Source organism: Sus scrofa, chromosome 9 (assembly GCF_000003025.6).
Source record: "Sus scrofa isolate TJ Tabasco breed Duroc chromosome 9, Sscrofa11.1, whole genome shotgun sequence".
In the NCBI taxonomy this organism is placed as follows: domain Eukaryota; kingdom Metazoa; phylum Chordata; class Mammalia; order Artiodactyla; family Suidae; genus Sus; species Sus scrofa.
This window is the reverse complement of record NC_010451.4, coordinates 90,640,365-90,655,107: the sequence shown is the minus strand read 5'-3', so window position 1 is coordinate 90,655,107 and position 14,743 is coordinate 90,640,365. Positions and strand designations below refer to the sequence as shown.

Sequence of the window (14,743 nt, the reverse complement as noted above, 5' to 3'; positions counted from 1 at the left end):
AACTTCCATATGACCCTGCAATCCCACTCTTGGGCATCTATCCGGACAAAGCTCTACTTAAAAGAGACACATGCACCCGCATGTTCATTGCAGCACTATTCACAATAGCCAGGACATGGAAACAATCCAAATGTCCATCGACAGAGGATTGGATTCGGAAGATGTGGTATATATACACGATGGAATACTACTCAGCCATAAAAAAGGATGACATCATGCCATTTGCAGCAACATGGATGGAACTAGAGAATCTCATACTGAGTGAAATGAGCCAGAAAGACAAAGACAAATACCATATGACATCACTTATAACTGGAATCTAATATCCAGCACAAATGAACATCTCCTCAGAAAAGAAAATCAATCATGGACTTGGAGAAGAGACTTGTGGTTGCCTGATGGGAGGGGGAGGGAGTGGGAGGGATCGGGAGCTTGGGCTTATCAGTCACAACGTAGAATAGATTTACAAGGAGATCCCGCTGAATAGCGTTGAGAACTATGTCTAGATACTCATGTTGCAACAGAAGAAATGGTGGGGGAAAAACTGTAATTGTAATGTATACATGTAAGGATAACCTGACCCCCTTGCTGTACAGTGGGAAAATAAAATTAAAAAAATAAAAATAAAAAAAAAAAAAAAAAAAAAAAAAAAAAAAAAAAAAAAGAAAATCCAGCCCCACCCACTCTGAGAAAAGAAACACATTAAAAAACTAAAAACCATGCAAAGTCAAAGAGGAGTCCTGCAGTTTGCAAGGTACTTTCACTCCTGAAGATCATACTCAGCAAAGAAAGCTGTTTAAAGGAATCAGAGGATTCTGAGAATTTGGAGCTGAGAAGTCAAATGAAGGTTGGAAGATCTAATTTTCACAATGGTACTGGTATTATTACTTCAGGTCACTGCCAGCAATGCCAGTAGTTTGAATGACCTTGATGATTTTATAAATTTGAAGTAACAATTTCAACTGGCTTCTCTACAGGGGCTGTCAAGATGTACAGCAAGGCAGTCTCTAAACCCCAATATTTGTTTAGTCAGATTAAATGTGGCAATGTACTTTTGATTACTTTTTAACAACTTCTTACATATTAAATCTTGAGACCTCAATTTCGTAGAATCACAGTCCATATATACCCCCTGTTAATAACCACATAGAATCTAGCTCATCACTAACCATATGACAAATGGGAGACCATAGCACATACCTGGTGTTGCTTAACTCCTGGACTCTGTGTGCTTTAATGACAAATAGACCTTCTGTCCATGACCACCAATTTAAAACAGTTCCTTCCACTATTCCATCTCTCTACTTACCTTTCATCATAGCCCTCATCGCTAACACAAAATATCTTGTCTATTAAAGAGTCACTTGTCTCCTGTCAGTCTTCCCCAATTACAATGTAAGCTAAATGCAGCTACCGTGTGTATCGTATATCCTTAAGGACCCAGGAAAGTGCCAGGCAAAAAAACAGGTACTCAGTCAATATTTGCTATTTATTAAACTAAATTAAGCCTCATGGATAAAATGAAAATATTTCTAAGTATTATTTTTATTTCTTGGTATGGATCAGATATAAAAAATAGTGTCTTTTTCATGTTTAAAGGATTTCATGAAGCAATCTATCAGATGAGTTCTAATTTGCTAAAACATCCCCCCCCTTTGTGAGAATCAATTTCCCTTAGAAATTCACACACAAAAATGTGAAAGGACCTTCAGAGTCCTTGTTATATTTTAAGTTCTGTAGGGGTGGGTTATGATATAGTAATAATTAGAACATCACATATTTGTATAATGACTGTAAAACATCACCTGGGTGGAAAATTAGCTTATGATAAATACACCATGTGTGATACCTGATTGTTTAATATAAAAATATTATTTAAGGATATCTTCCACTTATCTAAAACCCAATGGAAACATTTATTGCCAGAATTAGGAATTATATGCCTATAGGCCATACAAATGTACCTTATCTTTAACTTCAAAACTAAGTTGTTTTTTAAATTCTTTATTCAGCTTTTTGATTTTCAATATATGTATATTTGGTCTTTTTTTTTTTTTTTTTTTTTTTTGGTCTTTTTAGGGCTGCACCTGTGGCACATGGAAGTTCTCAGGCTAGGGGTTGAATTGGAGCTATAGCTGCAGGCTCTGTACCACAGCCACAGCAACATGGGATCTGAGATGCATCTGCAACCTACACCACAACTCATGGCAACCCTGGATCCTTAACCCATTGAGCAAGGCCAGGGATTGAGCCTGCAACTCTGTGGATACACCTAGGGTTTGTTACCACTGAGCCACAAAGGGAACTCCTGATTTTCAGTGTATTTTTCAAGTCTTTAGTTGTACAAGCTAAAGGCCAACATGCTCAATACACACTAGAACAAAAGAAAAACCTCAACTGTCCATGAAAAACTCAAATATTTTCTGATATCATTAATGCAAGGACAACAGCATAATGGTTACTGATTCACTGGCTATGTGAGGGTTCATAATTTACAATTTTTTAAATTAACTAAGCCCTGATTATAATATTTTGGCTAAAATAAGAGAACTTACCTTGCACATAGACATTCATTTGATTCTAAAACAAATACTTAGTAAATCACTGTGATACTTCCTTGGGGAAGAAATATGCACAAAAATAAAATACCTCCTACTTGTAGCTAAAGTTTTAGTAAAAGAAGATGACAAAATAAGTTATATTTATTTCAGAATTACTGGAAACCCAAGTGCAAGGGAAACCAGAATCTATATAATCTTAAAAGTAATTGTTTCCAACAATAAAACATAATACAGAATGCCAGGGCCTCCACTGACTCAAAAAGAACAAATTTAGCTTAGGATATAATAATCAACTCAAGTTGTATTATGAAAATGCAAAATCTGAAAACCATCTTGCCAAGTGACGGAATGGGCTTTGTTAACAATTGAGTTGTTCAATTTGCCTAAAAACTGAAAACCTTTAGAAACCTCTGAGGTGACTTCGTGACCTTTACTGTATTACAAATAGGCCTGATGTTCAAGATCCACATCCATTATACGCTTGAATGAGCTCAGTAGTTATTGTTCCTTCATATCATTAAAAGAGCTAAAAGGTTGGGAAAATGCATAATGTAAAGAAAGGTCAAGTGGTAATCATGGTGTGAAATGCTGTTACATGTGTAACTATAATCATTCTTTAGATTTTACGCTCCCTGGAGAGGAAGTTGTTCAAAATTGTTCACCTACAAAGGTTTATTTTGTGCTAAATATAGCCCCGCACTCTAAATGGTGGAATTAGCCTGACCTTTCGCTCCTCGGCATCGGCGATGGCCTTTTCCCGGCTCACTTTCTCCGTCTGCAGCCCAATCTTTGCGATGAGAGCTTCAGCATCCTGATTTCTCAGCTGTAACTCGGCTTCTTGAGAGGCAAGTCTGGCCTTCAGAGCTCCCACCTAATGGAAAAATCCCGACTTGGAAGTAACTTGTGGCAATAAGAGCAAACAACAGAAGCAGCTTATTTTTTTAAGTGAATTGAGAGATGTCTGGTAGTTTCTACCTTGCATCTGATTCTACCCTGATGTGACTTTAATTCCATATGCAAAAATGCAATACTATTTTTTTTCTTTTTTCTTTTTATTTATTTTTTTTTACACAGGAATATACAGAATAATGTCGTCCTAGAGTTTTGTGGAAAATGTCACCAATTTATGTCAGCACCAACCAGGCAGGTATCTGCTCAACTTGGTCTGTGCTGTCAGGGATATGCACAGGCCCCATCTGAGCCTATGTCACCTGAGCACGTGTCACTCATGTCCCCTGTTTTTCCGTTCCTGTGTGGTATAAACCTAGAACCAAAGAACAATCATAACCATTTTTTTTTTTTTTTTTTTTTTTACTCCATTGCTAAAAACATTTCAGGAGTTCCTGTCATGGCTCAGTGGTTAACGAATCCAACTAGGAACCATGAGGTTGCGGGTTCAATCCCTGGCCTCGCTCAGTGGGTTAAGGATCCGGCGTTGCCGTGAGCTGTGGTGTAGGTCGCAGACAAGGCTCGGATCCCGCGTTGCTGTGGCTCTGTCATAGGCTGGCGGCTACAGCACCAATTAGACCCCTAGCCTGGGAACCTCCATATGCCATGGGTACGGGCCTAGAAAAAGACAAAAACAAAACAAAACAAAACAAAAAACTCAGTGGTTTCATCTAGTGGATCAAAACTCCATGCCTACACCCAAAGACTCCTGTAACCACCACCTCAACATGACTTATTTACACTCTACCTTAAAAGGTCTGGTCACTACTGTGACTGCTACCTGTACTATTAGACTTTAAGCTAAGACTGATTGTTTAGCCTCTCTTCCAGCTCAGGGTCACAGTGCACAGTGACTCTCTCTGTTTTGTTGCCATCTGGAACTAGTCATATGTTAGGCCAGGATCAAAAGCATCACCCAAGAGACAAGAGGAATCTTATTTCAGACCCCGATATCAGTTTCTCAGGAAGCTGTTCAGCCTGAAATATCCAAAGTGACGCAAGCCCTGGATGTGAGGCCTTATTGATAAAGAGAAGTCACTAGGGCTGTGTGTTATGACCCATGTTCGATCTCCAGAGAGGACACGTGGCCATAAAAAATGTTCACAGCTTTGTTTCGATCCATGGATGGCACTCAGGTCTGGACATACTGCAGCCGGCAGCGGCTGCTTAAGGGGCGCATGCTCTGAGGTGAAGGTGCCTCACTTTGCACGCAACCTGATCTTGCAGCATCAGGCCTTCTGGTTGTCCACCTAGAGAACCATGCCTCCTCTTCACAGTAAACTGATTTTAAAAACTCCTCAGGTGCTATTAAATATTCCAACACTCTTCTGTTATTATTTAGAGCATGACATACACAAACCCCCAGGGAAAGAAAATCATCAGTAGTCCTTCCATCAGCACTCTGGATATCTTCTTAGACTTTCTACCTGCTGTCTCTAGTCGAGGGGGAATGAGACCCCCAAACAGCTGCCAGCTTGGCAGACACCACGAATCACCAGTCCCTTTCTTTCTTCCTCTCCCTGACCCCCCAACTCACCAACACACAACCGAGAGGCTTGTTAGGAAACTGGACTCTCTTCCTTTTTCCTCCATGACTGAGATGCTGCCATTACTGGAATGAACCAAGATATTGCTCCCCAGTGCTTTCATCTCTGTTATCTGGGATGAAAACCCTTAAGTGTGGCAGAGGCCTCATGGGTACTGACAGTCTGGTGTAGCCAACGCTGTCATTTCCTGGGTCAAAGTCAAGAGGCTCAGTTTGGGTTGTCATTCAAAAGGACAGAAATGCTCTGGGATGCAGATCTCCTTCACCTTCAGCTTACTAGGACTCCTGGGAAAGTCTTTACTAGGGAAAGGGGTCTGGACTCAAGGGAGATGGAATTGGAGAGTTGGGGGAGGGAAGACAAATAAAAGAGTAAGATAAAATGTACATAAAAAGGGAGTTCCCATTGTGGCTCAGTGGTTAATGAATCTGACTAGGAACCATGAGGTTGCGGGTTCGATCCCTGCCCTTGCTCAGTGGGTTAAGGATCCGATGTTGCCGTGAGCTGTGGTGCAGGTCGCAGATGTGGCTCAGATCCTGCGTTGCTGTGGCTGTGGCGTAGGCCGGCGGCTACAGCTCCGATTTGACCCGTTGCCTGGGAACCTCCATATGCCGCGAGAGCAGCCCAAGAAGTGGCAAAAAGACACACAGACACACACACACACACACACACACAGAAAAAGAAGTACATAAAAAGGAAGTGCAAGGAAACACTTGTTTGAAAAGAGAGCAAAAGCTACACAAAGAAGGACATATTTTGGGGGGGTTTCAAGCAACTATTTTTTGCATTTGAGCCATCCTTGATGTATGAAGCAAAGTGGGTGCTTTGGCCTTCAGAATGCTTGAAGGACATGGCTAGAGAGTCCTTCACGGTGAAAGGCGCCAATCAGGTTCTGCCTTACCTCCAGCCTGGGCACGGATGGGCCACCCAACACTCTTGGGGGAAAACTGGCTCAGTCTCAAGAAAGCATGTGGGCGTATAACCTGACACCATACTCTGAAAAGCCCACCAGAGTTTCTGGCCTTGGGGTGACCACTGGTGAGAAGTGTTTTTTGTTCTAGTTCTAGTTCTAGAGCCAGGCCATTCTCCCAAGTCTTCATCTTCTCTCATGCTAATTTCTTTTACCAGCCCCAGGGAAGAAGCCTGGAATCATGGGTCTGACATGGCCTTTGCACAGATCAAGGCTCAAACACCAGGTTCATGGGCTCGGTGGCCCTCGACTCTTTTAAGCTTCATACAGAAAATTACAGTAGCGACTGCTGCTTCATAAACTTGTTTGGATTTTCACAATGAAATTAGATGATATGTGTGCAGACCCACACACGATTATCAGCCTATGCTAATTCTCCCCTGATTTACTCAGGGAGGTTAGAGGTACTGTCCTTCAAGGTAGTGGAGATCTTCTGGCTGAGGACCAAGGCAACACTGGATACTTTAAGCTAAAAGAGACAGTGGCTAAAGGGAGCAGATCAGACACCAAGACACCAAAATCAGAGAAAACTGCTATACTCAGGGATCCTAATCACAACAACCCTTATTACACTATTGGCCAGGAAATGATGCTTTCATTGGGGGTTGAGAACCTGAGACCAAAGTGGATCCTCCTTCCACTGTCCTATGTCTAAATTCCTGACCGGATGCCCAGAGCAACAGGAGATGAGAAGGGACCCAACCGTGCAGGCTCTATTCACCATCCCTACCCTGCCCTGCATGGGGTCAGGCCAACAAGAGGAGGGCTCTCCCCCTACCAACCATGACGGAGCAATGGACCAATCCCTTTCCAAGCTTAGGAAAGCAAAAACAGTGTGTTCTTTGTGTCATTAAACTGTAAATTTTAGCACTAAGCATCTTATACCAACAGGTTGAAATGCTGCTTCAACAGTAAATGTATTTTTAATTGTAAGAGCATAGATTTCACTCAGCAAGAACAAACTCTGGTCATACCTGAGAGGCTGTGGTTTTTAGCTTCTGGATGCCATTCACCAAGTGCTCTTTCTTCTGGGACACCTCTTTTTGTTTCTTCTTCAACAGGTTCTTAAACAGCGATATTTGTTCCAAGAAACTCTTTGGGGTGGTATAGTTGTGTCTTCCCTCATTCTGGTAAAACCTGGTACTCATTTCATTTACGCTAGTGTGAACGTGTGCCATGAAAAGGCTAATAGAATCTTTGTCCAGGGGCTGAAAACACACACATATCAAGTCATATGAAATTCTCTCAAGTTAAAACAAACGCACAATTAAAAAAAAAAAAAAAAAGGAACATCAGCAAAGCTATACAGTTGTTTATTTTTCTAAAAGCCAGAACCAATTCCAGTCGATCTGGGAAAACTTACTCAGTCTTGAAGAGCTACCCACAGGATTAGACAGGTGACAAGAAGGCATTCAGCTTAGTAACCACTTCTTGCCGAGTAGGGCAAAGGATTTGTATGTGCTCCACATACCAAACCCAAAAGTCAACATGCAACATAAGCTTGGCTTTTCACAACTTGCTTTTTATCAAATATGTGAAAGAGAAAATGGAGAGGTTGAGACAAGAAATGTTTTTGGTGTCCCTTTCAAGTTAAACTTTAGCTAAAGGAAACCAACAAGCCTGTGGCCACTGGGGAAAAAAAAAAAGTTGAAACAGAGGAATCACATAGTTTCCTAAGAACCCATGGAGATACAAACTGGATGATAAGGTGTAAAAGTCACTGCTCCTGGGAGAAAATATGATTATTCCTATTCTCATTTAGAGAAACAAACAAAAAATGAGCCCCTCTCCTTTGAAGCTATACTGGAGAACCGTCCCCCACTCCAACTAGACAGTCTTTCCACTTTGTCCTCTATGACTTCTGAAGTAGTTAACTTTTTAATTTGTGGAGTCACATCTCCCTCATTTTAATGATTATTTATTGCATTCTGTACAAGATGAACCAGGTTCAATTAATCAAGGGAAGCCTAAAAATCAATTAATATGAATTAAATGAGCTACACCAACTCTTAGGAAAGTCACACATAATTTACCAAAGTGTTGTCAATAACGCTCAGACATCTTTGGGAAAATTGCGCACAAGTGGCCGGTGATGCAGTTAAACGTTTCAAACCAGCACCATTAATATCACAACCGGGGGTGGGGGGGTGGGGGCGAGGACAGGCAGGCAGGCAGGCAGGCAGGCCAGTTCTTGCTGCAGAAGGACAACGGCTCCTAAGCAACGTCTGAACACTCCGCTTTCCAACCTCATGAAAAATGCCTGAGTGGGTTTAAAATCTGTACATGCTGGATTGTTCTGCCGATCAAACATCCATCTTGCTGGTAACTAAAATGTTTTTAAAGCAATAGTTAAATAGAGAATGATACAAATCCTGAATATCCTTTGTTTCTACTAGCTCTGAGACATATATAGATTTTCAAATAGTGCATTCAGAATATAAATTTATAAGGAAGGAACACCATCTAAATCGTACCTCCTTGGGGATTTTATTTTTAAAAGAACTTGGATGCAATATAAATATGGGCAGAAATACACTCCTGTCCTGTCTTGTTTTAACGTGACTAAAAGCCAGCACATATCTTTCTAAAATATAAACACATCCCCAGCCAAGTGCAACCTTCTTACAGGAAAGGGGGGAAAAAAAAAAAAAAAAAAAAGTAAACCCTGGCTTCTGCCCAACCATGATCCTTAGGATGAGGCTCCTCTGCTGCCCTGAAAAGCTTTCTTTAACAACAGTTTCATTTGTAAATCTGTGATGGAAGAAGTGGTTTCCGGTAGAGCTGGAAGTGGCCCGAGACAACTTGTCTCAATGGGGCAAAATAACTATTGTTATCGGGCTTAACAAAATGGCACAGCATGGGAGACTTGCAGAGCCAGGGAGCAGCTGGTTGTAATTCACACTGTTTTTCAGAAAACTCTAATCGTTCCAGAACAGACCTCTTTGATGACTGGTCTTCCCTGCATTCTCAATTTGTCACTTTCTCTTATGATAAGGTCAGTAGTGACAGCACTTCCTGACATTAACAGCTGTGGCTTTTAAAAGGGTCATTGTAGAACTACTAATTGCAGTAATTTCATTAGCATAAATTATTTATTCTGCCATTCATTTATCTCCAGTTTTCTTTTGAGGGATGGGGGGAGCCGGCAGGAGCCGGCTGCTGGTGCTGGAGAGGCTGCACTGATGGCGAGGCGATGCTGGATTTTTCACTTTTAGAGCCGGGAGTGAAAAACACCATTCCTGCTACACTTGGCCCCTTGATGCAAACCAGTCGATCCCATTTGTAGTCATTTCGCAGCCAATCACGGTGAAAGCAAAAATAAAAATAAGCCAAGTGCCAGCATCCGCTGGTTATAAATCCAAGGTTTCCCTACTAAGATGCTTTGGAAAACAATGCTGTATCTGAGGCATAAGCAAATGCAAGGGAGAAATGGCTTTTCCTCACATTAAGAAAACGTGTTTAATGTCTGCTGTCCTGGTTGGCTCACTGTAAACACAGAAACACAAACAAATCTCCCCTACTTGGTGTGATGGTTCCTGGGCGGTGGCCGTTGCTAACACACCAAGTCCCCCAGCCACCTGAACCTTATAGCAAATTCCAGCATGTTCCTATTGTCCAAAATGACAGCAAAATTTGATTGGAAACCAATAGTTGGAGCCAGAACCAAATCAACCATTTTAAGTGTGATATAGGATTTTACATCTTCCCAAGCCCAGCACAGACGGCTGTTATGTCTGCACTTTTAAAGTCAATATTTCAGGAGTATTGTACGCAAGGCAGGGAATTAGGAGGGGGCCAAGGGGCCAGTGGAAAAAAAAGAAACTAGATCTTCTTTCAAATTTAACTTCGCTCATTTTGTAACATGTCATACTCCTAGTGTCCATCTTGAAAGTTTTTCTCAGAAATTCATTCCACATTAATTTTTAGAGCTTTACTGAAGTCTATATATAAAAACTGTACATATTTAATACCTACAGTAATTTTCAATAATGTCAGATCTATTGTTTGTACTTTTTAACTCCTTTTGGGACTGGTCAAAGTAGGGAATCTGTTAGAGACTGTGGTTGTAAGGGCTGGTTTATTGAGTAGTGAAAATTTAATAACATACAAAATGGCAGTATTACATTTGAGCTCTTCTCCTAAGCTCCTGCTGGTCTGACAGACTCCCAGGAAAAGACTGTGGAGGCGGCCAGGGAAACAGGTTTGAATCCTAAGCCCTGGGATAGATTTCACTTCTGTCAAGTTGGACAATGTTTTGCATCCCCTATACGTCCTCCTGCCCACAAAAATCTAAGGCTAAGCTTTCTTCACTCTTTTTTACTGTTTCTTTTCTTTTCTTCCTTTCCTCTTATTCCTCTTTTGGAAGAGGCAAGCATCTGTGCCACAGTCCAGAGCAGGATGTAAGAATTTGGGCTCAGGCACAAGAGTGCTGATGGCCCCCCTGTCTGCTGAGGAAGCTTGTGCTTATGGCCACCAGCCTCTCACCTGAACAACAGGGAAACCAGTGGCCCCTGCTTACTAGATTGGTGATGAGAGGTGGTAAACGATTCAAGTGCAGGGCAAGGGTACTTGCTCTTTTATTATTATTATTATTTTTTGTCTTTTGAGGGCCACACAAGCAATGCAGGATCCAAGTCATGTCTGCCATCTACACCACAGCTCATGGCAACGCTGGATCCTTTAACCCACTGAGCGAGGCCAGGGATCGAACCTACATCCTCACGGATAGCAGTCAGATTCATTTCTGCTGGGCCACTATGGGAACTCCCAACTCTGCTTTTGGTGATGGCAACAGTACAACAGTAGCCCGGGAAGATTACTACTACCAGACAGAGCAGCCGTGAGTGTTAACTGCAGAGCCAAGTAGTTTTCTAAATGACATGCTGGTTTTGTGGTTTTGTTTGTTACTTTGATGAAGGCATTTTATTGTTAGTTTGCTCATGTTTTTTTATTTTTGTCTTCAAGTTCAGAGACCAAGCCTGAGTCAAAGGCAAGCGTAAGCCCAGCATAAGCTAGCAATCTTCCAGATAAGCTTCCAGGCCTTGAAAGAGGTAGCCTTCAATGGTTTACTGACTGAGCATTTAAAAAAAATCATGGGACTTCCCATTGTGGCACAGTGGAAACAAATCTGACTAGGAACCATGAGGTTGTGGGTTTGATCCCTTGCCTTGCTCAATGGGTTAAGGATCTGGCTTTGCCATGAGCTGTGGTATAGGTCGCAGATGTGGCTGGGATCTGATGTGGCTGTGGCTGTGGCCAGCAGCTGTAGCTCTGATTTGACCCCTAGCCTGGGAACCTCCATATGCTGCAGGTTCTGCCCTAAAAAGCAACAAAACAAAACAAAACACCAAAATCATGGACATGGAGAACAGACCTGTGGTTGCCAAGGGGGAGGGGAAGGGAGTGGGATGGACTTGGAATTTGGGGTTAACAGATGCAAACTACTGCCTTTGGAGTAGATAAGCAATGAGATCGTGCAGTATAGTACAGGGAACTATATCTAGTCACTTAAGATGGATCATGATAATGTGAGAAAAAAGAATGTATATATGTGTGACTGGGTCACCTTGCTGTACAGTAGAAAATTGACAAAAAACACTTTAAACCAGCTATAATGGAAAAATAAAGACCATTATAAAATTAAAAAAAAACAAAAACACAAAGCAGCAAGGGAGGACTAAGAGCATGAGGAGGTAAGATGGAACCTAGCTATTCTCTCCTAGCACAAGCAGGGGGTTCTGGTGAGGCCAGCACTAGAGGAAAGCCACACAGCCTCAACTAGGAGGGAGGGAAGCCTCCATCTGATATAGCCAAACTTTCAAGTCAATGGCACGTTCAAGTTCCTGGGGAGCTATAACAACTAGACCCTACTTTCTAAGGGTTTTGCCATTTTCATAACTGCAAAAACCCTGGAAAGCAACATTCTACTCCTTTTTTGCGATTCTATTCTAGATTGAATTAACATGCACAGTACAAGAAATGTTTATGAGTGTGCATGTATAAGGGAGAAAGAGGGCTAAAGAATGGGGAGTGTATTTTCCACCACCAGGGCCTTTGCTCACCTGTTTGAATATAGACTTAAGCTGCCATGAGGTTTAGGCAGATTCAATACAAATTAAGTAGCATTTGTTTTTGTCTTGATCATTTATAATGACTTCAGGATTCCTCAGAAAGAGGATTATTTTACACAAATTCATAGAATTTCTACTGTACAAAGTTATCTTTCTACTTTTGAAATTCATACTGAATAATCCTCCCTTATATGTCAAAGAAAGAAACGCACTAAAAATCATTAACAGACATGCTACTAGCATCCCATTAACAAAATGTTGTTTACTGTACTTCATGCTTTGCCTAACATCTTGAAAGGAACCAAGACCAGTCAAGGGATCAGTCTCTGAATACAGCAGTACAGTCATTCTCATCCTGGAGCAGGCATTTTCTAGGATTGGTCTGGAAAATAGTAGTAAAATACAGCATGCTTCTGTTGCCACACCTGGCAACAAGTTTTGGACTGAAGAGGTGGCAGCATGTGGAATGAAGTCATTTTATGGAAAAAGCTGATGCTACCGAGGTTGTGGAACTATGCTGAAGTTGTGTCACCGCAACAGGATGGAAGATTTTCACTTGCCAGTTGGCCTACATGCCTGGAAAAAGTGGGCTCCTCCACTGTGCTCAGATCTTTTTTTCCCATGCTCCTCCCAAAGCAAATCTCACTCCGCAGAGAGCTCGTCTTTGCATTTCCTTTCAATAATTTCTCCTTTCCTCAGAAGAGAAACACCTGCTTTTAAGTATGTCGATTAGTATTCATTTTGACCTGAAAAACCAAAATCACTATTTATCTTTTAACACCCATTCTCCCGTCTTTTTTCTTGACTTTTCCTAACTGGGACCAAACACTTCTCAATAAGATCTCCTCCCCATTATCATCTGCAACCCCACTCCCAGGACAGCCAGATGGTATCCTCTCCCTCCATACACCCTGCCTTTCTATCTCCATTTCCATGGCTCCATTGAGGAGTGTATGTTGACACAAAGTCTACAGATAAACACTCAAGTGATACTTAAGTGTCAAACTATCTTGGTCCTTCTGTCAGCTGTCACTGTAGTTCAATACCAGGTAATAGGAAAGTAGCTCAAACATTGACTTTGACACAGTCAGCCCACACTCCTGAGTGCTGAGTGGGTACTGATTGAAAATTATATGTCAACACACACAAAACCGCTTGCCTTTAATGAATCCTTTCTCAGTGGCTAAAGGGGGGGTCACCTTGTATAAGTACCTTACACTCAGCAAATGAGGTCAATAATTAAGAAGTGCCTAAATTACGCTGATAACTCTCAGTCTTAATGGTGGAAATTAAAACTAAGAAAGTGATCAAATTAGCGCTCATTCAAAACCTGTAAAAGCTGTTTTTGACCTCTTCTGAAAAGGCCCCACACATTTTTAGAAGAACGTGGACACGGTGCCCTCTGAATTACAATGATTGCTCCTGAGCAACAAATTAGGAAGGTGGGAAAGTTAAATAAGCACACAGCACTGGAATGAAATCATCTGGCTCATTTGTTTCCAGGCATAATTCAGCTCCATAGAAATGGGGAAGTGCTTTTTAATTCCTATTTGACACTCAGCCTCCTATAGGAGGCACCATGATACCACCAAATAGCACTCAGCACCTGCCAGGAGCTCTTTGGCCTGAAAATGATGCAAGTCCTGCCTCATCCAGCAGATGTCAATAGTCACTGGCGTATCAAAGCTCCTTCAGTGGGAGCAGTTTGCAAAGAGGCACCTAAGCTCACAGGAGGAAGCCTGCACCAGAGCAGCAGAGGCAAGGGACTTAAAGCATTGTGCCAGACACTCAATTTCTGGTTTCCTCCCATTTGAGGAATGAATATTAAGAGGCACAGAACACTGGTCTGTTTCTCTTCCTTACCCAATCAGCCTGATAAAGTGAACTGCATTATCCAAACAGAATTTTGCTACCACAAGATAACATACTGGCTCTCTCTGTCTAGTAAACTGGTATTCCGAAAGCCTTCTTGTAATGATTAGAAGACAAAGTCATTTCCAACATAATTCTAGCAATAGCTGAAGAAATGTGTATTAGTCACTGGGACTATTATTTGTCATATTTAACTCTTTTCCAGATTTTAACATATAAAATAATTATGGGAGACTTTATCTAATCCTAGTATTAGTCTTCACTACATGGGGTTCCTTTGACGCTTGAGGAAGACACATAATGGGAAGCACAGCATTTCAGACAGAAATCAATCACTCCTGTGAGGATCCACCACTCTGTTCAGGAGAACAAACTGACATATATTTTCCTAAATGTAAGAAGTGATTTGCAGTGCCTTCGATCAGGGGGGAAAAGGGAAAATCACTTACAAAAATAAAACCACACACTATCATTACTAACCATTTCCCCCACCCGTCCCAAGCCAACACTTGATGATGCTGTTGCTTTCAAGGTCCAGGTAAGTTCATTCAATGTTGAGGTGAGTGTAGAGACAGGCAAGAGAAAGAAGTTTCTGGGTATGGAAGAAACAGTGAAAAGAAGAATTCTTTTCTCTCCCATTTTTTTTAATAGAAATGTTTCAAGTGTCTGAATGGAGAGAAGAAAGAGAGAGGAAATATTTGAGTATCATAAAACCTCTATTGTATACATATTTATTTATTTATTTATTTAGTCAGTCTTTTTAGGGCTGCACCCGCG

The 14,743-nt window shown here is 41.5% G+C and overlaps 1 protein-coding gene across 10 annotated transcripts in view; it reads right to left on the bottom strand.

Annotated features, from left to right (window-relative positions):
- DNAH11 (dynein axonemal heavy chain 11) overlaps positions 1-14,743 on the bottom strand; it is a 348,284-nt gene that overhangs the window by 113,220 nt on the left and 220,321 nt on the right. For all 10 annotated transcript variants that reach the window (XM_021063431.1, XM_021063432.1, XM_021063430.1 and 7 more), the window contains 2 exons: positions 6,998-7,231; positions 3,286-3,432 (listed from right to left, as the gene is read on the bottom strand). In XM_021063431.1, coding sequence (XP_020919090.1) covers positions 3,286-3,432; positions 6,998-7,231 — 381 coding nt within the window. The remainder of the gene's footprint in view (positions 1-3,285; positions 3,433-6,997; positions 7,232-14,743) is intronic.